Source organism: Protopterus annectens, chromosome 5.part0, assembly GCF_019279795.1.
Source record: "Protopterus annectens isolate FY-2018-M chromosome 5.part0, PAN1.0, whole genome shotgun sequence".
NCBI classification, from domain to species: domain Eukaryota; kingdom Metazoa; phylum Chordata; order Ceratodontiformes; family Protopteridae; genus Protopterus; species Protopterus annectens.
The window spans coordinates 1,708,117,070-1,708,139,003 of NC_056735.1; the positions used below are offsets into that span (position 1 = coordinate 1,708,117,070).

The 21,934-nt window shown below is 38.7% G+C and overlaps 1 protein-coding gene across 1 annotated transcript in view; it reads left to right on the forward strand.

The window, feature by feature from the left end:
- Positions 1 to 21,934, forward strand: part of CFAP91 (cilia and flagella associated protein 91) — a 1,839,442-nt gene that overhangs the window by 1,439,593 nt on the left and 377,915 nt on the right. Inside the window, exon 17 of the mRNA XM_044071500.1 lies at positions 5,608 to 5,761. Within this exon, the coding sequence (XP_043927435.1) occupies positions 5,608 to 5,732 (125 nt within the window). The 3' untranslated portion in view covers positions 5,733 to 5,761. The remainder of the gene's footprint in view (positions 1 to 5,607; positions 5,762 to 21,934) is intronic.

Below are 21,934 nucleotides of genomic sequence, written 5' to 3' on the forward strand. Positions count from 1 at the left end.
ATTTTTGTAATTGTTGTGTGCTGTTTGTGCTTACTAGTGACAATTTACTGTCTTACGGACTCCTATAGACATAACTTACTAGCAGTCAGCCTTCTTCTCTCACTACAGCATGGATAATTATTACCCTGTTCTTGCCACTCAGTCTCCAAATGCACCTAAAAAGAAAAAAAAAAAACAGTTACAGTAGGAATCCTTGCTTTCTGTGCAGGCTCATTCAATGCCACAGGAAACAGGGGTCTGACAATGCAGTAACCACTACCAGTTCCTCAAACCACTTTCCTTTTTCCTCGAATCTCTCTGGTGTAGTCTTGCGGGCCACCATGGATTAGAGGTCAGAAACTTCTTCTGCAGGTGTTCCAATGTCCAACTTGGGTATGGGAGAATCATCCATCTTAACTGTAAGAGACAGCTCAAAAGGGTCTTCTCAGGGTGCCAGAGGAAATAGACCTCTTGCTTAGGATCATATACTTTCCCTTAGCCATTCCTAGGTAAAAGAAACAAAAAAGTTAATCACAAAGAAAACATGAAGATGGATTCTGTGGCTAAAAATGATGTTATTACCTTGGCCAGGAGTTTATTGCAGTTAGCCAATTCTGAGTGCCATATGCCTCCTCCTAAAACTTGTATCCCACTTCTAGGGAAGAGGAAAGCTTTTCACATGAATCAGAAGTTGACAGAAACAGAGTTATGTCACCTAAGGGTTTTATAGCTCTAGACTCAGATTCTGTGAAGTTCTATAGATGGTGACTTTCTTTTCTGCTGAGACCATTTCAAGTCTAAGGGATATATTTTCATAGGAACAAATGGACATTCCTCCTTGGATGGGCAAATATTATGGCTTACTTGAACAAGAAGCCCCCAATAATGCATTCATTTCTCCTATACTGCCAGCATTGGAGGCTGCCTTTAAAGCTGCCTGCAATTCTTTTGATTGTCTCCCATCAGTTCTGAAAAAAAAGCAGATAAATCGTATAGAGTTTCTAACAAGCTAATAAATCTTAGAGCAAATCTAGCTGCAATTACGCCCATGGCACCTGCAGCAAGAAAACTTCTTTTCACTTTCAACCCAGTGCCAGGAAATAAGGAATGGTAAGTGGTTAGATAAACAGGGTTGGATATTTTTTTTCTTCTCCTACTCTAACCTTCAGAATCCTTAATTACATTAAGTTTATTTTAAAATGCACCTATAACTTCAGAGAGTTTTCTGCTTCTCTGAGCCCTGAAGGTAGGTCTTATGTGAATCAGGTGTTTCACCTGTCTCAAGTCAAAACAAGCAAAGAGCACAGCCTAATACTAGACAGGTTCCTAAGAAGAAATTGTAAGAGGGAACCAATCCTAAACCCCCAAAACAAGCAGCTTTCCCAAAAAAAGGTTAAGCACCAGCTTCTGAACCACTATGCCAGGGACCTGATCATCTCCCCCGCCACTCCTGTTTCTCTTACCATTTCACAGAATCTGACCCTGAGTGCCGCAGCTTGGCGTCAGATAATTTCAGATAAATGGATTTTAAAGGTGATCCAGGAGAGTTACAGCTGTCAATAGATAGAATCTCCTCCTCCTTTTTTGGGGATCCCTCTTCATCCTCCTAATCAAACAGAATTATTTCCTCAGGTACTTCAACATATATTACAGTCAGGAGTGATAGAGCAAGTTCCTGCAGAAAATATAGACAGTGGTTTTATTCCAGAATGTTTCCTGTCCTAAAGAAGGAGCACTCATGGAGACCAGTTTTGGATTTCTCTTTTCTTGGTCTGTTTGTAAAAGTTCCAAAATTCAAGATGTTAACCCTTCAGAATTGTGTTAGCACTTATCCGTGACCACAGTGTTATGGTAACTTTAGATTGTAAAGATGGTTACCATCACATTCCTATTGCCCACAATTAAAGGAAATACCTAAGATTTTGTGTATCTGTGTCACATCAGTTCTCTCAATTACCCTTTGGGCTACCTACCACAGCAAGATTGTTTACAAATTGCCTATCCCCAGTAGTGGACCATTGCAGACTGCAAGGTAGCCTAATTTTTCCTTATTTAGATGACTGGCTTATCTGTGCAGAGCCTTATCCCAGATGCCAAGAGTCCTTAGCAAAGGTTACTTTTCTCTTCAGTCATCTAGGATTTCAGATAAACTTGCAAAACTCCACCCTGACTCTGTCACACAGGATTGTATTTTTAGGGTGTTTTATAGACACACATACAAAAGGCTTTTTTACCACAGGGCAAGGTGATTTATATTGAGATGTATTCCTGAACTTTTCTCTTCTGTCCCTTGCTTCAGCCAGAGAATTCCTCATGATTCTAGCCCTTATGGCTTCTATGAAATCCACGATTTCACTTGTCAGACTGCACATGAAAAAGATTCAGTGGTTTCTCAAAAATATGTGGACCCAGCATATTCAACCCTGTAGTTTTAAATTCTAGTGCTGGGTTTTGTAAAACTAGAACTACAGTGGAGGAGAGATCAGATGGCTCTCAGTCCAGGGCTCCCTTTTTTCTTCCTATCCCAACACAATTTGTTTTATTTATTTATTTAACATTTGTTTACCGGTAAAGTCCAACTTGGAATGAAGCCAATTTTCAGCAGAGGCCTGGGGAGAAATGTTCTAGATGCATGTCTTTGTAAAGTGGGGGGAAACTGAAGCACCTGGAGAAAACCCATACAAATGCAGGGAGGATATGCACACTCTGTGCAGAAGGCACCCCAGCTGAGAATCAAACCGGAGAACTTCTTGCTGTGAGGCGACAATGCTACCGCTGCACCACTGCGCCGTCACAATCTGTCCTGATAGACTCCTTAGATTTTGCTTGAACAGCAATTTCAATGGGAGTAAAAGTGAAATGTCTGTGAGACAATTTGGATAGACATAAGCACATTAAATATCAAAGAAATGCTAGCTATAATTCATATTAAAGGCTCTACATCATCTTTGGGGACCACACCCTCTTCAGGTGATTACAGGCAACATCACAGTGATGTGGTGCTTAAACAAACATGGTGGTACCAGATCACACCCTGTATGCTGGCTGGCAGTTATAGCGTGGGAGTTAATACTTCAGCACTCCCTAACTCTTCGTGTGTCTTACATACTGTCAGAGCAAAACATTGTAGCAGACAAACTCATCAGATCCTGGGCAGATTCTCATGAGTAGAAGCTTGTTTCAGAGGTATTCCATGAAATGATGCAGATGTCAGGAACACCTCAAGTAGATCTGTTTGCGTCCTTTCAAAACAGACAACTAAATAAATTCTGCACAAGGACTGCTTGCAGACAAACCTAGAAAATGAATGCTTTTTCATTCCATTGGATGAGAATGTTCCTTTATGCCTTTCTAACCTTTCAACTAATTTCCAGGGTCCATTGTAAAGATTCAGAAAGACTCCCCAAAAATAATTGTGGTGACTCCCTTCTGGCCCAGGCAACAATGGTTCTCCCTTCTTATGGAACTGGCCATGAGCACCACAAACTTCCTCACAGATTGGATCTACTCAGACAAAGCAAGGGGAGTTTGATCACCCCAGTCTTAAATAACTTCTACTAACTGCCTGGATGATTCTGTTTTATCTTTTAGGCACCCTGCTTATGAGGAAGTGCTGAAGTGCTATAGGTGCTAAAGGAGGCAAGAAGACCTATTACAAGAAAATCTTATATAGTAAGCGGAAGAGATTGTTTTAGTTGGTACCATACTAATAACCAAGGCCAATTAGGGATTATCTACCACTGGTTCTTAAATATTTCTGTGAGTTACTCTCCTCTGGACTTTCTTATTCTTCTATTAAGGTTCATCATTTGACCATTTCTGCATATCTGCTCATGGATCCTGATCTTTCTTCTCTGTCTATAGTCAAACAGTTCTTGAAAGGGGTTTTACAACCATCTAGGAAACAGGTGGTACCTACTTGGGATCTTAACTTTGTGCTAAAAAAGTTAACTTTGTCTGTCTTTGAATGTGCTGATTTGGGTCTATGTCTTATGATTGAAATCACAGAATATTGAACATAAGTCATAGAAACTCACTTACGCAAAAGTACAGAACATCGAACCTGTACTTACGCGAAGTACATAACATCAAAGATATATTTCGTGTAAGCCGATTCTCTGAAGTGCAGTACGGTGGGGATAAGGAATTGCATCCTTTTCCCCACTGTAGTGTGATCTCGGAGTTAGTATATTTAAGTAGGGGGGTGTGGGGGTGCAGGGAGGCTTGCCCCCCTGCGAAAGAGTATTTTGTAAAGTTTTTAATGTTTGTTTTAGGGTAGGGGAGGGTGGGGTAAGGGAATGGCTTACGCGAAAGTACATCTTTGATGTTATGTACTTCGCGTAAGCACAGGTTCAATGTTCTGTACTTTCATGTAAGTGAGTTTCTATGTCTTATGTTCGATATTCTGTGATTTTGATCATAAGACATAGACCCGCTGATTTACAGTTTTTGGCAGGAAAACTGTTAATTATTTCACTGACATCTCCAAGAAGAGTATGAGTTGGAAACTCTTATTGTGGGTAAATCCTATTTGTTATTCTGTAGAGATAGGGTTACTTTAAGAACAAACCCCTCATTCATGCCAACAATTGTTTCAGGATTTACTTTGAATTGAGCCATCAGCCTCACTCTTTTATATCCATAAGCTGAAAATCAGAGAAAATGGATTCTTCATGCTCTGAACATGCACCAGCAACTCAGGTATTACCTTGACAGAACCTAAGTCCTTTAGGAAGGTTGAGCAGATGTTTATCTCCTATAATGGGATAAAAAAGGGTAACCATGTCAAAACAGATTATTCCTAGATGTTTTTCCCTAGTTATTGCTTTTAGATATTCCTACCTCCTTAAATCTATTCCAGGCAGAATCAAGACACATTCTACTAGAGACTTATCGTCAGTGGCATACTGAAAAAACATCGACTCAGGCAACTACTTGGTCCTCAGTACATACTTTTGTAAAACCTTGCAAACTGGCTTCCTTTACCAGGTTCATAAATGTCTTTGCTAGGACCATACTCCAGGGGGTCCTGGATCTTAATCCTTCCTTCCTTCTCCCTGGTCGGATAATCTGCGGTAATCTACCTGTATAGCTTTAGACTACTGCAGCAGTTATACTGATGAACATACTATAGTTGTATAAGTTGAATTTCCCATAACTGTAGATGTTTAAAGCCATCACTGCTGCAGGATCTGCTCCCTCCATTTCCCCTTTTCTGTATATACTTATGTTTTTGATAATGTTATCTTTTTATAGCTTCTTTTTTAGGAAAGTAGGCTCTCTCACTTTTGAGAAGCAAGAAGTTCCGAGTGTTTTTGGTCCCCAAACTGTTTTCCTCCCTTTGGAGCTTGTGCCTCAGCAGCCTGGGATCATGTTTGGAGAGGAGCCAGAGACTTTTAGAGAATGGCTGGCCATTCTCTTCTGGGCTGGGTATAACCCATATAACTTTAGCTACTGCAACAGTCATGACTTCAAACATCTGCTATTATGGTAAGAGCAACTTACACAACTGTACTTTATTATACTTTGACATTACTGTATTTAGTAATAACTTGATAGGTTATTCATGAATACCTTTTTGAGACATTTAAATGCTTCTTGATGAAGTAGATTAAACTTTTTTAACAGTGAAAAAGACTCAAAGGAAACATACTCTTGCGGCACACTCTATCATCCATGAAGACACAGAGAATGTGATGAAAAGTGACCATCCAACTTCTTCAAGTGCTCGTTCAAGAAGTCTAGAGGGCTAAACGTCTTTAATATAAGCATGAGGACTGAGGTGAGTTAGCACAGCACCATAGCTACTCAGTAGTTTCTTGTTTTAATTGAGTATATTTATTTATTCTTTATCATTATAGTTCCATATAAGTTGTAGCTTAGTAGTATTTATTGACTTTTATGAATGTTAAGCTGGTTTGTAAACAAGTAGCAGTTGTTCATCTTTAACTTGATCAAACTTCACAAAATTCCAGAAAGCAGGGTTTAAAGATCGTGTTTACTGGTTAAAAATCTTTTGTTTTTGCACAAAACAGTGGTCACATACAATCTTGTGCATGCAAACACTCTTTCTGTGTAAAAACAAAAGTTTGTTTTGCACCAGTTTTTGAAAAGGTCAGTTTTAAAAACTGCTGCTGAACACAGAAGTCTAAACTGACCCAGCAGTATTTAAGGCATTATTTATTTATTTATTTATTTATGTATTTATTTATTTATTTACATTTGTTTACCAGGTAGTGTCAGAGTCAGTGGCCCGTTTTCAGCAGAAACCGGGGAGATGAGCTCCAAGACAAGTGTTTGACAAAAACATAGCAAAGAAAAAGATAAACAAATTACATATATGAAAGAGGTTGTATACAATTTCAGGTGCAGATAAGTGAAGTAAAAATTGTACAAAAAAAAAAAGGTAAAATACAGTATCGGCATACAGGTAGGTGATATGCAAAATATATACAAAATAAAAGACTGTATTCACAATCCTTTTTTTGATATATGTATATACGGATTCACTATAGAATCTCGAAAAACTGAAATCCCGAATTTCAATTTTTCGAAATTCTATGCCCGAAAGCTTTAAATCCTGAAACCCCATAACCGCAAAATTTAAAATCGCAAACCTACACTACAAATACACCACACACATACACACAGTATCCCCCCCACAATCAAACATACAATCCTACACTACAGACAAGCAGGGGGGCAAGCCCCCATGCGCCCCCCACACCCCCCCTACTTATATATACTAACTCCCGAGATTGCACAATCACACACACAAAGGTAACTCACACCCACACATTTCACAACCCCTTGCACATACACATCACAGCCAAAACACACACTAACATACACTAAAGCCCCTAACCAACACACTCGTACATACTTACCTGAACTTACACCTATCCATTCACATACCGCAACACCAGAACCTCCTAACTTCGGGATTTTGAATTTCGTGCTTCTGGTGTTTCGCAATTTAAAGCTTTCGGCTATAGAATTTCAAAATACTGAAATTCGGGATTTCAATATTTCGGGATTCTACAGTGAACCCATATATACATATATATATAAATTTAGTAAAAGGTAAAGAAGAGCAGAATAAAAAATTTGCATGATGAAAGTTCTTAAAAGGTTGACATAATAGGGAGGAGAAGAGAAGTATAGAGTTGGGACAGTTGGAATTTTTGAGAAGAGGTAATTCAGGTTGAAAGAGTTACCCTGGGTGGGTGCAGGACCATAGCCAGTGGTTCGTAAGGTGTTCCTTTAAGAGTAGTTTAAATTTGCGATTGTCAGAATTTTTAAGTATATGCTGGGGCACTAGGTTCCAGGATTTGGATATTTTATTAGCATGAAGACAGTCACCATAGTAGTTTTGCTTTTTTTATCTTAAGGAGTACTTTATCAGAAGATCTCAGGCACCTGTAGTTAGTGTTTGGTTCAACTATGTTGAGGAGAGCTGGGCAGTGGTCAGGTTTGTAGATGATATTATGTGCTATGGTGAGTTGGTTTAGAGTCAGTAGGTTGGGTAGTTCAAGTCAGTTGATTTGGCGAAGTGCAGTACAATAATGTGATTTACGGGGCTGGTTTACGGCATACTTGGCTGTTTGTTATAACAGCTCTGAAGGTTGATTAGTTCAGTCTTGCACAGGATGGTGAAGATTTGTGAGCAAAAAAGAAGGGTGGAAAGTAGGTGGGGTCAAGCAGTGGAAAGTCTGGCATAATTAGTCAGGAATGATTTGGTTCTGTAGAGTGAGCCAAGTTTGCTGTGAATTTTTTTAATTGTTAGTGATATGTGTATATCAAATTTTAGACAGTCATCTATTGTTACACTAAGAATTTTAGTTTGATTAACTGGCAGCTCGGCGTTGGTGAAAATCTACTGCCAATCATTAGCGGATCGGAGTTCCGCTGTGGCGACCCCTAACTGGGAAAAGCCGAAAGACAACAACAACTGGTTCAATTTTTGTATCACTGATAGTAAGAGAAATTTGGCTATTTTTTGTTCTTTTATTGCAGAAGACCATAAGCTTAGTTTTATTAGGGTTGAGAATAAGTTGAAAGTTGGAGTGATTTTTGTGATTTATCTTATAGTTCTTGGGGAGGGGGGGTGCTGAGCAAATAAGAGAGGTGTCATCAGCATATTGAACAATGGTGGCTAGTTGAGTGGAGGACTTGAGCTCATTGGTGAATTTAATAAAGAGGAGTGGTCCAAGGATGGAGCTTGGGGGACTCCCACAGAGATGGGTAGGAGGGGGGACAGGATATTTAATATGCTAATGTGCTGACAAGAGGCTTTTATGTCACTTTGGGCTGCAGCTCTAATTATGCTGGATTACCATGTGTAAATGGTTGTGAAGCAGTTGTGTAATTGACACCCTGTTAAGTTATCACGCAGTAATCCAAAATTAGTTCTGGAACCCAAAGTGATGTAAATGCCTCTTGCCAGAGCAGTAATATTAATGCTGTAAATATGACTAGGTTCACTTAGACTTTTAATATTCGGAATCAGTTTTGTCAGTTAACTTGTTAATAAAATGCACTCAAAAAGTAAGTTTGTTTCATGCCTTTAAACATTATCTTTAACAAAAATGAAAAATAAACTGTAGGCTGATCTCCTCCCTCAATTCATGCATTTTAGAATTAATGAAAATAGCCTAATCTTTCCTTCTGATTCACATTCCTAGCAGTTTTCTCTCAAATTGTCATATTCTACTGACTTAATGTTACTTTAGCTTTCTTTGTTGTGTATTAGCCTTATTGGGAGAGAAGAATGTAGTGTATGGACTAATGTAGTGTATGGACTAGCTTATGCATATGTAAAATCTGTACAAAGTGTACTTGCTGGTCATGCATGAGCAAAATACATAACAGCAGCTCTGCTTTTGTTTTTATTTATTGTTTATTATTGGTATATGATATAGCAAATTCACACAAGAGTTGATAATTCCCCTTTATGTGAAAAAGATATTCACATAAGCAACAGAAAATGGAAAATACTGTGAAAAGGGCATTGTTGAGACAGCAGGAAGTGAGATGAAAACTCTGTACTAGCAAAAATAACATACTAAGTAGTTGTATAAATAAAATACAAAGGGCCAAAAGTAAATGTCCATAAAAATGACTTTTGGAAATATTTTAATCATAAAACAATTTATGCAGTTTAATTTTGAGGCAAAACACTTTAACCCCTATAGTACAGCCCGCATTCGGTGTTCATCACTTGATACCGGCATTGTGTGTCTTCAAAAATATGATATCTTATTCCACACGATTGTAACCTGTGAAGTGGTTATGGCTTCTTAGGATACTGAATGTGGAAGGGTTTCTAGGTGGTGCATGAAGGAATCAAAAATATTTCTGTACTTGTACAGAGACCAGTGGAATGGTGGGCAAATCTTATGAGGGTCTCAGATATAAGGTAGATGCCTAGCACTGCAGTGCTAGGGCAGTGCTTGCTGCTGCAGGCATCACCTACACAGGTGAGCAGTGCATACACCACTACAATGAGGTGGAGAAATGCCACCTTGACCTTATTAAATAATGGGAAGAGGAGGTTAGGAAAAGCGCCCCTAAATTCTACTGTAAATACTAATGAAAAATCTGTTTTACTGTACTGTACTGTTAACTACCTAACCAAGCGCAGGACATTTGATTCATGCACATTTTCATTTTCATTTCCTGAGGAGGTAGAGGAGAACAAGCTGATGTTTTAGAGGCATATGGGATGACTTGTCAGATGCAGGAGTAAATATATACACTGGCGATAGTATAGCTGAATATAGTTTTCGGAATTGCAAAAGTTTGTATTATTATACTGTTGCTAGTAGTGGAAACCCATCCTACTGGCAGGGCACATCTCCTGACACAGATGCACTGTACAAGCAGACTGCTTTGCATTTATCACCCACCTAATCTGTGTAAAGTGCCAACCACTGTCAAGGTAGGAAACATATGCCTACCTCTGCTTCACCCTTCAGCATGCTGTGTACCATACTCTGCATCACAGCTGTGTATTTGGCCCCCTGCATTACTATGATCCTGCCACCCATATGGGGCATGCTGGTCTGCTGCTCCAGCATACTGCAAGCGTCACCCCTTCCAAGCTCCTTGGTAGTGCTAGTTGTAGCAGAAATATTCTGATTATATCTCATAATAGCATAATCTATTGGGTACCACCAGATGACATATGTGACACTACATGACTCCTAAATATTGCAGAATGTCCTTGTTTAAGTCAGTGTTTTAGAAGCTGTGGCTATGTCCTAATGAACACGGTCCACATGTTGCCCTGCAAGCATCAGTAGCATAGGCTATATTCACCAAATCCTCGTAAGCCCCTTGGTCATACAAAATTGCACCAGAGGCAGTCCTGCCCACCTTCTGTGGCCTGCACAGTCCAGCATTGCTCCATGTGCATTGCTTTCCTCACAAAACTTGTAAAAACCTAAATCCAAGCACGAGTCCAACCAGATAATAAATTTATCAGAGTAAGCGCTTTCATCCAAAAGTATAAAGGACTTCAACAGAATCAGAGTCATGCAGCAAACACTTCTATTTAAAAGGTAGACAAAGTCATGTTTCTCTAAAACAAAGATAAAATAAATCAAATTACAATAAATATATTTATGTAACAAAATGTACTGCGGTGGTGGTGCTGCGGTAGCATTGTCGCCTCACAGTTAGACGTTGCCCGTTCGATTCTCAGTTAGAGCTTCTTCTGTGTGGTGACATGTGGGAATGGGCGTTCCTTCGCTGAAGGCTGTGCGTTAGGCCCGGCAAGCCAGTACGTAAAAATCTACTGCCAGTCATTAGCGGACTGGAGTTCTGCTGTGGCGACCCCTAACCGAGAAAAGCCGAAAGACACAAACAAACATATTTATGTAACAAAATGATATATTGTTTTCATGATAAAAAGATTTTGAGTTTATTATTTGCTAAAACCTTGTAGACAGTGCTGCTTTTTTGACTGTAATATAATTTAGGTGACCTGAACAAATGTTGGTGAAACAAATATTACCAGAAGTTAAATAATGAACAATAACAAACAGAAACAGTAATCATAACTTTGCAGACCTGAATTTTAAGATGCTAGCCATAGAAATGCTGTCATTTAATCCTCATTTATCTGTAGCATTCAGTCTTCGCAGCCTCCCTGTATTCCACTACGTTTCCCAAGCCTAGCCTAATGTCTGTGACATGGGCATTTTTTCTACTACAAAGAAAATAAAATGCTTAAAATGTCTGCATATTATGGCATGCTTCTATAGTGCATCATTGGTTCTACCATGCTTTATATCATATAGCCTGTCATTCAGCCTCCAACAGTTTTGCCAACATAATAACCTCCACATGACTGGCAGATTGCTAAATTAATTAATCACCCCCAGCTCTTGCAATCAAAATTACCAGTACATCCTAAAATGCTGGGGTAACCACTCACTTAAATGCTGGGGCAGTCTGCAAAGTATCTACAACATTCACATTTTTTCATGTGCCAGTTGTTGGTCACATTCTTACTCATAACAATGTAATGTTCTGTTTCAAGAATCTTCTTGCTATACTCAAACTTTAGTTCCAATCCTTGTTTCTGTTTCATTTCCCTTTCAAAGGCCAAAGATCAATTTCCTGTAATCACCACCCTGATGTTATTAACATCAGTTGAAAAAGGAATGATCATGTCCTCAGATTTGTCAACATCCGATAAGTTGTTGGGGGTGGAATTTTTGTTATGCAAAACCATCTGAACTTTGTTTTTCTTTCCAACTGGATCTCATTGTACATTTCAACAATAAGTTTTTCTGGGTAGTCTGTCCTTTAACATATCTACAAGTTTACCCATTTTCAGCTTGAACATCGTGTTGTCAGAAGCTAACCTTGAAAGGTGGACCATCTGGTCGTTAATAAAGGCCCTTTTTGACTGAAAGGGTGGTGGTTCCCAAAATAGAGATAAGCATAGAAAAAGTGGGTTTTCAAAAACTGGCGAAGCCAAAACAGTGGTTCATTCTGTCTGTGAAAATGGTTACATCCAAAAAAAATTGTTGTTTCATGCTCAATATTATGTATGAATTTTAAAAGGAATGTTGTGTTATTGATGTACTTTGTAAAATGATGCATTGCTACCTGCAGAGCAGAAAGACTATATGAAAGAGATTTTTTGAAATATTTCTCAAGTGCCTAAATATGCTTTAAAAAGTCCCTTGGAGGGGCCCAGTATTGTTTCCAGAAATGTACAACATCAGCTGTGGTAAGGTGGTATCCCTGGCTGCGCACACAAATTTTTTTTCTAATAAAATAAAAAATGAGATTTGAATGTTCCACTTGATGCTGATTATGTGTTTTACAGCATCTCACCATATCTTTAAACACTGGGAAGGCAGAATAAACTGATGCAAGAGGTGTCTAAAATGTTTCATATTCCCCAGTTTTCCTCCAATAAGCAAGATAATTCTCAGTGACCCAACAAGCAGAATTCCCGGGCAAACAAAAACTCCACCAAACCCAACAAGGGTTCACTTCCCAAAAAGGATACCCCTTCCCAACCTGTGACTATGTCGAAGCTCAGCACCCATCATTCCCGAGTTGCCCTCCGGATGCTTCATTGCAAAAGTTATCTCTTAACAAGGCAGCTTGGCCACAAGTGGTTTCTGACAAATGGGTGATCAACATTGTTGGCAGAGTTTAAATGTGGCAGAGGAAGGAACATCCACCTCCATTCAGGGAGGCTCCCCCTCATTCGCAGGCCCAGACTATGTCATTTACCCTTACACTCTGACACATGCTGGATGCAGATCCAGTCCCTGTTTTGGAGAGAATAAAAGGTTTCTACTCCAGAATTTTCCTGGTCCCCCAAAAAGAGCTGTCATGGAGACCACTGTTGGACATATCCTTTCTGCATACTTTTGTCAAGGTCCCCAAGTTCAAGATACTCATCCTGCAGACAGTGCTTCCTCTTCTGATGGATCACTATTTTATGGTGACCGTGGACTTCAAGGATGCATTTTATCATTTCCCCATTGCTTATCACTTCAGGAGATATGTTATATTTGATGTATCTGTTTCTCACTGTCAATGTTCTGCATTACCCTTTGGCCTCTCCACCTCACCTAGAGTGTTTATGCCTTGCTCCAGCAGTGGCCCATGGCTGGACTCTTGGCATTCATATTTTTCCTTACTTGTATGACTTGCTGATCTTTGAAAAGTCTGCATGCAGATGTTTCAAATTGCTAGAAAAGGTTGTGACCTTGCAGTCCCAGCCAGTTTTTAAGTTGATTCTTCGGAAGTCATATATGATACCCTTGCAAAGGCTCATTTCCTGGGGTGCTCAATCAACACTGACAAAATAATGGCCTTCCTGCCTAAAGACAAGGTGATGTCCTACTAGTCAATGCTTCAGGAATTCTCTAGGAGTGATGGCACCTCGTCAAGAGAATTCCTCAAAATTCTAGAATTGATGGCATCCATGATTCCTGTGATACCAGTAGCCCTTATTTATATGAGGAAAATTTAGTAATATCTATGAAATTGCTGGGCCCAGCACCTACATTCCCCAGAATTCAAGTTGTTAGTGTTGCCATTCACCAGACAAGAGTTACAGTGGTGAAGAACACAATCGAGTATAAATCCAAGACTTCTCTTCTTCCCATCTGTTGTGATGCAATCTGTCCAGACAGATTCACCTGCTTTGCTTTGGGAGTTATGTCAGTCAGAGTGCAAGTGCAGCCACTTGGAGTGCCAAGAATACAGAGAAGTGCATCAGTTTCAAGGAAATGTTGGTGATTGTCCACACCTTGAAAGTCCTTCACCACCTATGGATTCCAAGTCCTCCTCTTATGGTTACGAAACACTACAGTGAATGTGGTACCTCAACAAACAAGGGAATATAAGGTTTTATCCTCTATGCTGGTTGGTAAAGATGGCATGGGAGTTGGCTTTACAGCATTTTCTGACTCTTCAGGCATCATACATCCTGTCAGAGCAAAACATTGTGACAGACAGACAAAGCAGATCATGGGCAGACTTGCACAAGTGGCAACTCAAGGCAGTGCTGTTCCAAGATCTAGTGCAGATGTGAGAAATCCCTAAGATCGATTCATTCAAAAAAGACAGCTGGAAAAATTATGTTCCAGGCATTTTTGCATCCATGCTTGGAGGACAGACATATTCTTGTTCCCTTGGATGAGAATGTTCATGTATGTATTTTCACCCTTTCCACTGCTTCAAAGGTTCTTCTGAAGATTCAGAAAGAAATGTCAAATATCATTGTGGTGACCACTATTGGCCCAGTCAGTCTTGGTTCTCCTTTATAATGGTATTGGCCAATGGCAATTACCACAGACTTCCTTACACTCTGGACTTGCTCACACAGTCTCAAGGGTGACTGACGTAGCCCTGTATGGAGCAACTACAGCTGACAGCCTGGATAATTCAGTCTTGACTCCATTTAGGTACTTATTTCATGATAATGTGCAACAGATGTTCAAGGAGGCCAGAAAACCTGCTACTAGAAAAATCTTATATTTACAGATTAATGAGGCTTTCTAAGTGGTACCTAAATGGGAACTGGGGTCCGTTGAGGTTAATATCCCTGTGGTCTTAAAATATTTGTGAGAGCTACTTCAGGTTTGCTTATCATATGCATCCATTATGGTGCATTTAGCAGCTATTTCTGCCAGCGGACCCCAATTTCTTCTTCAGTTTGGTGAAACATTTCATGAAAGGAGTACTGCACATTAGACCCCCTCACAAGCAGATCCTTTCTATGTAGGATCTCAACTATGTTCATGAAAAGTTGTCCTTATCACCATTTAAACCTGCTGCTCAGGCTGCTCTGCGATTCTTAATGGGAAAGCTGATTTGCATCTTGCTCAGACAATTGCAGGGTAAGTCTCTGAGCTGCAGGTTCTCATGCTGAGACAAGCTTACCTGATTTTCCACAGGGATATGATTGTGTTGCATACTAATCTCTCTTTCATGCTGAAAGTGGTCTCAGAGTTCACTCTCATTCAGCCTATTAACCTCCCTTTGTTCTTTCCAGAACCTAAGAATAAGGAAGGGAGAGGATACTTCATACCTTGGCTGTGCACTGTCAGCACAGGTGCTACCTTGACATAATGAAACCCTTCAGGAAGGCTGAGAGGCTTTTTATTTCCTACACTGGGTGAAGAAGGATCAACCTGACTCAAAGCAAATCGGTTCTCATCCTCTGGTATTGTTTTTTGTTACATCCACCAAAGCAGTGCAAATCCAGGCAATGTACATGTGCATTCCACCAGGGCCTTTTCCTCTTCAGTGTCATATTAGAAAGCCATGGACCCTAGAAGTATTATAGAGGCAGAATTTTGGTTCTTGTTCAATACCTTTATGAAGCACCATAAGCTGGATACTTTTGTAGATCCAGAGCTGGTTTCACTAGGAGCATTCTCCAGGGGCTCCTTGACCCTTATCCTATCTCCTGCCAAGTTGGGTAAGCTTTGGAAGTCTACCCGAGTGCCAGTAAGGCAGTGTGTTTGTTGAAAATAGTACAGTTCTGTAAGTTCTACTTACCTGTAACAGTAGATGTTCATAGAGTACACTGCTTTACTAGCAATAGCCGTTCATCATGCCCCATTTTAAATATACATAGTTTGGTGTTGGGATTGCCACTGAACTACGTTCAGTAGCCTTTATTGTTGTGTGTATGTGGTTTTTGGTTTGGAATAGTGTGTGTCACAAAGCTTGCATTTCCATCTTCTTTTCATGCTAGACCCTAGAAAAGTGAAAGGGTCCTGTCTGTGAGGCAGTCCCTGTACTGCCAGTTGATTGGTCCATCTATCACAGCCACAGACAGGCAGTGGAAGGGACTCTGTGTTTTGGTAGACTGCCAGAGGAAGGGTAGCAGAGCACAACTACCCTAAATTCTTCTCTCTTGATAATACAACCATTGAAGTCACTGCTCATAGTAATTATTAGGGGTGATAGTGGATGATAATCTTACTTTCGACCTGCATTTACAAAATTGAATAAGAAAACTCATCAAAAACTAGGGATGCTTTACAGAGCCAAAAACTTTCTCACCAAATGTAACTAAAATTACACTTGCCACTACTTATCTCCTCCTCGCTGTTCTTTATGGCATTGCCATCTTACAAACCTCCAGGCATCACAAAAATTAAAACTTTAACAATGCTATAACAAACTTGTTAAATTTGCAGCACATACTCCTTTCAGAACCCACCACTGTTTAGCACTAAAAAGCCTAAACTGGTTAGAACTGCCTCATTAACTAACATATATGCAGCTTCTTACCATCTATAAAATGATGCAGCATCCATCTGCCTGTCTAATACTAAGAAACATTCTACAAAACTGTTTCCAGTTGGTCATTATGGTCCAATGACCAAAAACTCCTGTCTGTCTACAAATCTGTCAGATCTGCTGGGCATTGTCTGTACTCGTACAAGGTTGCTAAGGCCTGGAACTCCTTACTTGTATCCATCAGGTCAATACCCTCCCTCCCATCTTTCAAAACCACCCTGAAAGACTTCCTAGCTAAAATCTGTCTCTGTACTTGCTGAAAACCAGGATAAGCTATATCCCTAAATGTGAACAAGTACCTTTTCATTCTTTTTACCTCATTACTCTCCCTTCTTCACTTACTTCCTTACTTCTATCAAATTCTCTTCCGTGACTTTCTCTTTAAGTATACCATAAGTCTGTTTTTCCCCTCACTTCATATTGCCATTCCTGTTTGTATTAGACTAACTTACCTTTAATTTCTCTACAAACTGTCTAAAATTTCTCTAAACATTAAATGATTGTCATATAACTTGTACTGATTCTTAACCAATCTTTTTAGATAGTCTTTTGTTAAAACAAAAATGTCTGCAGTTTAATAATTATATTTTTGAAGACTGGAAAATTCTTATTGTTAAAATGTTTTGTAATAATTTGCAGCTTTTCTGCCTGGGCCTCCACTGAAAATGGGCTTCTACCCAGCTGGACTTTCCCAGTAATCAAATGTCAGTAAATAAATAAATCCCATTAAGGCAGTGTGTTCTACAAACATCAACAGTTAAGTTGGACTTATGCAACTGTACTTTCTCCTTGCATACAAAGAGGATGGGGAGGTACATAAGATTCATGTCATCCTTCTCCTTGTGGCACACAGCCTACAATACTACCATTTTGACTAGCAGGACAGATCCATTACCTATACCCATTCTGCATGCCTAGCAACATTTTATGTCTCCAGTTACTTAGTTTTTTTTTTTCTCATTCTCTCTCTCTCTCGCTCTTCTTCTTTTATATTTATTTGTTGTTTGTTTTATTCCTCTGCATTTGTGTTACTGTTTTATGCAGAGTTAGCCACAGGTGTGGCTGTAGTATGGCAGCAATCACCATAACTTTCATATGTCTTGACATCTCTTGTTGGCTCTCCAGTTGCCTCTATGCAAGGTGACAAAGAGCTTCCAGAGAGAGAAAAGTTGGTGGGTTCTACTGTGGCCTCTGGTGTTCTGCAACTCGGAGGGGGGTGTTTTCTCTTTCCCCTTAATGACAACATTGGTAGGTCATGATATGTAATCTACCAGGGGTTGTAGGATGGGGTGATGGCATTGGTGGACTGGAGGCTTGTCACCACATTGACTGCCCGGAGAATGTCCTTGTGCAACTGGCAAAGTCACTCCACTACCTGTCCCTCCCTGTCTAACTGCCAGTAGCTGGGTGAAGCATGGTGGGCAGTCATGGAGGTAACTGACCTTTGGCTGGGTGCAGCACAAGCAGCATGAAAGTCATCTGTCACACCACCTTATCCCCCATCATTTCAAAAAAAAAATGGGTAAATAAGTACTTAGTTCAAAAATACCAACATATATAAATTAAAAAAAATGAATGCAGACCAATGGCCAAAGTTCCAAAATCTTTATTCAGTTATAAACAACATATATTAATGCTTTCACTCTAATGTACTTCTGCAGATATGTAATAAAACACTTAAAAGTAAAACAATTTATATTAAGACTCAAACATGTGACAAAGGACAGCCAATCAAGATGTTAAGGCTCTTCTCTTTAACACTGGTGTAATACTCAGATCATTCAGCCCTGGAAACTTCGTAGCATTTAATCTCAAAATTAGACTCAGTTCTGTCCGCTCAGTCGCATTCAATAAATCACCACCGCTTGAACTATTGCTCATTTTCTGCAGTGCAGTACATTTAAAAATGTGCTATGCATCATTCTCCATTATACATTTTGATACAAAAAATGTCAGTTTACTAATGTTTTATCATAAACATGGTCTCTAATCCTTTATTTTAATTGTCTATTTGTTTTTCCTAAATAAACTACTGACAAAATTAACAAACAACAATATAAACATGATTACTGGTGTGATAATTAGCATAAACCTCAAAAACATAATCCCTGCCAGAAATAGAATGTGTAAATATATTACATTTAAGAATGTAACTATAGTAATTACAACAGTAGCATGGAAATGTGCCTTTATTAATAATACTGCTATTCTTAATATGAGCTAAATGTATATATCATAGCAGCTTCTTTAGTGACCTGTTATCTTTAAAAGTAAAAGAAGGAAATAAAATAGCTGTATCTCTAAAATGATCAGACAGTATAATTTCACATATGGTAGATGTATCTCTTGTATACGTTAAGGGCCATCTTACTCTTTTCAGTTCTTATTCCTGTCCACTTCTGATACATTAGTACAGCCAAATAAAGGGATGCTGTTGAAAATAGGCAAGAGGGGACTGGAATTTATTGGAGAAAACTGGCAAAGAAACCAAGGTATTGGGCTCAAATAACTAGAGAGGGAAAGGTAATAGAATGGGAAGAGGCCAAGAATTTATTAGGACTGCAGGACAGAGAGATTGCCTTCTCTGTCAAAGATTGATATCAGAGTATGGACAAAGAGAAAGAAATGGGGGGGGGGGGGTCCTAATCAAAAGACCAGCACTGGTAGATTTTTTAGTAGAATCTAGAACCGAAGCTGCCGTTAAAAAAAGAATAATTCGTAGAGCATATAAAATATTGCATGATAGCTATAAGAATCAATCAGAGGTCATTAGAAAGGATTGGGAAGAGAGACTGGATAATCAATTCACAAAGAAACAATGGGAGGATATATGTATGTCTCTCAAATATGCAAGAAAATCTAGAAGATTTAAGATTTTTGCTTGGAAATGTTTACATAGATATTTTTATACCCCAAGTAGACTCCGGAGAAATTTTCCTCAGGCAGATAGCAAATGTTAGAGGTTTGATGAGGAAGAAAGAGGTACTTGGGAATGTATTTTCTGGAAGTGCAGTGGGTTGGTGGACTTTACGAATTCCCTACAGGATGCACTGTTAGAGATGCTGGGTGGGAGGATTGGTGTGAAGAGGGAGGTGATTTTTCTGAGCGATGATATCGGAATTGCCTAGACATGGTAAGCCCTTGCTGTGTCTAATTATAGTGGCTGCCAAAAAAGCAATTACTAGAAAATAGAAATCAAAATCTAAACCAACTATATTAGAAGTAGCAAATATAGCAACATAGATAAAACAACTGGAATTGAGATCTTTAGAAAAGAAAAGCAAGCTACATAGGAAAAAAATGGGACTTGTGGGAACAGTACATACAGGGAAGGAATGAAGTTTAAAAGAAGGCAGGACTCAAATGAGCTAAGTAATGTTTGACAGAAAATTATTGGGTAGATTATAAGTAATGTATAATGTTTGCAAGTGGGAGTGTGTCAGTATGGTTTGTGATGTATAATGCTTGCAACTAGGATTGCATCAGTGTGGTTTGTTTTAATTTATATAAATGTATGATTGCTTATGTCATAAGTGATGGTTTAATAAAGATGTTTCTTGTTTAAAAAAAAGGGGGCAGGAATTAAATAATTTATGTAATGTTGCTTAGGTTATATGATATATAGCAATTTATGTGAAGTATAATGTTTGTTGATGTTAATTTGTTAATAGTTTGATTACGTTTGTAGAAATATACATTTGCCTATGTCATAAATGATAATTCAGTAAAGGTCTTTAAAACAAATTCTGCAACTACTTTGAGTGAGAAGAAGAATCGTCACTGGTATGATGTGATTAGTAACATAAATTGCCCTTTGAACACATTCCTTTACACATATATAAAAAAGTTGCATACTATCCTTAGATAAATATCTGTTTTTCTTACATTCTTTTTTCATACATACCAGTACAAATACTGCCACATTTGTCATGCAGAATTTTGAACAAGACTTAGAAAAATGTAGAAATTCAGTGGTTCCATGTTAATAATGTATACATTCATTAAGCTTTAATTCATCAACCCCATTTGAAAAATAAATCATCAATACATCTTACTTGCATGTAAATAAATAGTCAACAAATTGATGTACTTCTAGAAGGAATTATTTTCCCCATTGTGTTTGAGCATATTTGGGGAGAGGGAAATAGTATGATTCCAGTGACAGAATGCAGCAGTTTTATGAAAATATATATGAGATTTTTAATTTTTGTGTAATGTCATTGCAGTGCAGATAAAGTCTGGGCATATATTTATTTATTTATTTTACATTTGTTGACCAGGATAGTCCAACTGGATACATGTCCATTTTCATTGGAGGCCCGAGGAGAAATGCTCCAAACTTACAGATAAAGACAAGCAAATTACAGTATATGCACAAACCATATTGTTTTAACATACAAGTTACAGTCTCACATTTCAAGCCTATGAAGAATACAGTTTATATTCAGAAATATATACACATATGTTACAGTTTCTCTTATCAAACCTATAAGTGCAGCTATATACAGATTATCTGCAAAGATGTTACAGTTTCTCTTTTCAAACCTTTTAGTGTAAGAGGTAAGTCGCTGTGAATAACAATTGCAGGTATATGGAAGTAAATGAGGCCTTAGTCAGGGTTAGAGCAAGGACATAACCAGTGAGTTTTAAAATACTGGGTTAGATTTTTTTTTTGAACTGATTAAGGGAGGGTTCAGAGTAAGGTCAGATGGGAGTGAATTCCAGGTTTTGCCTACTGAATTTGCAAACAAAGATTCTCCAGATAGATTGTTAGCTTTAACAGATTGAACCAAAAGTTTTGTAGTGGAATGAAGTGGCCTAGCATTTTTGTAGGTATGGATAATGTTTTTAAGCTAGGGCGTTTTTTCTGGATGGTTAATAATCTTGAATGCTACAGTAAGTTGATTATATTGAATTAGCCTGGGGAGTTCTAGCCATCCTAAGAGGTTTAGGTTTTGACAGTGGTGTGTCCTGTACGGAGTTCCTGTGGCAAATCTGGCAATTTGTTTGTAGCATCTAGAGAGTTTTCTGAGATCAGTTTTGTTCAAGTTAATGAGTATTGGTGAGGCATAGAGTAGAGTTGAAAGCAGATGGGTACGGGCAATGGCAGTCCTAGCTAGAGGGGTGAGAAAAGGTTTGATCTGATGTTGTTAATCTTTATTCATTCATTACTGGTGGGTTATTGGTTCCGTTCTTGGAAACAAGCCAGCCTCATACCAAGCTTGCATCAGCCAAAAACTCTCGAGCCAAGATCCTACCCAGAATGCTCTGCTCCCTGTTACCTCAGATCTCGTTTGCCGCATTGCTGTACAGCCATGTCAAGCCACTCTCTCTCAGCTAAGTGAACAATTTTTTGAAAGTTTCTATATTGTTAGTGCTTAAAACATTTTCAATCAATTACTGTCTCTATACTCCTACCCTATCATAACTTTAAGACTTTCTCCCTATAGTTTTTCTTCCCTTTTATTACCCTTTTCTTACCTTTGAGGTAATTCTTCATTACCATCATTGGTAATCCTTCTTTTCTCCCTTCTTACCCTTCTGGGTAGCTTTCTTAACTCCTTGGTACTGTCGTTCTTCTCTATGTCGGACAAGAAAAGTAATGTTGGTTTCAAACAGTGTATGGAATGCGGCTGTAAGTTACCGATTTCTGATGGCCATG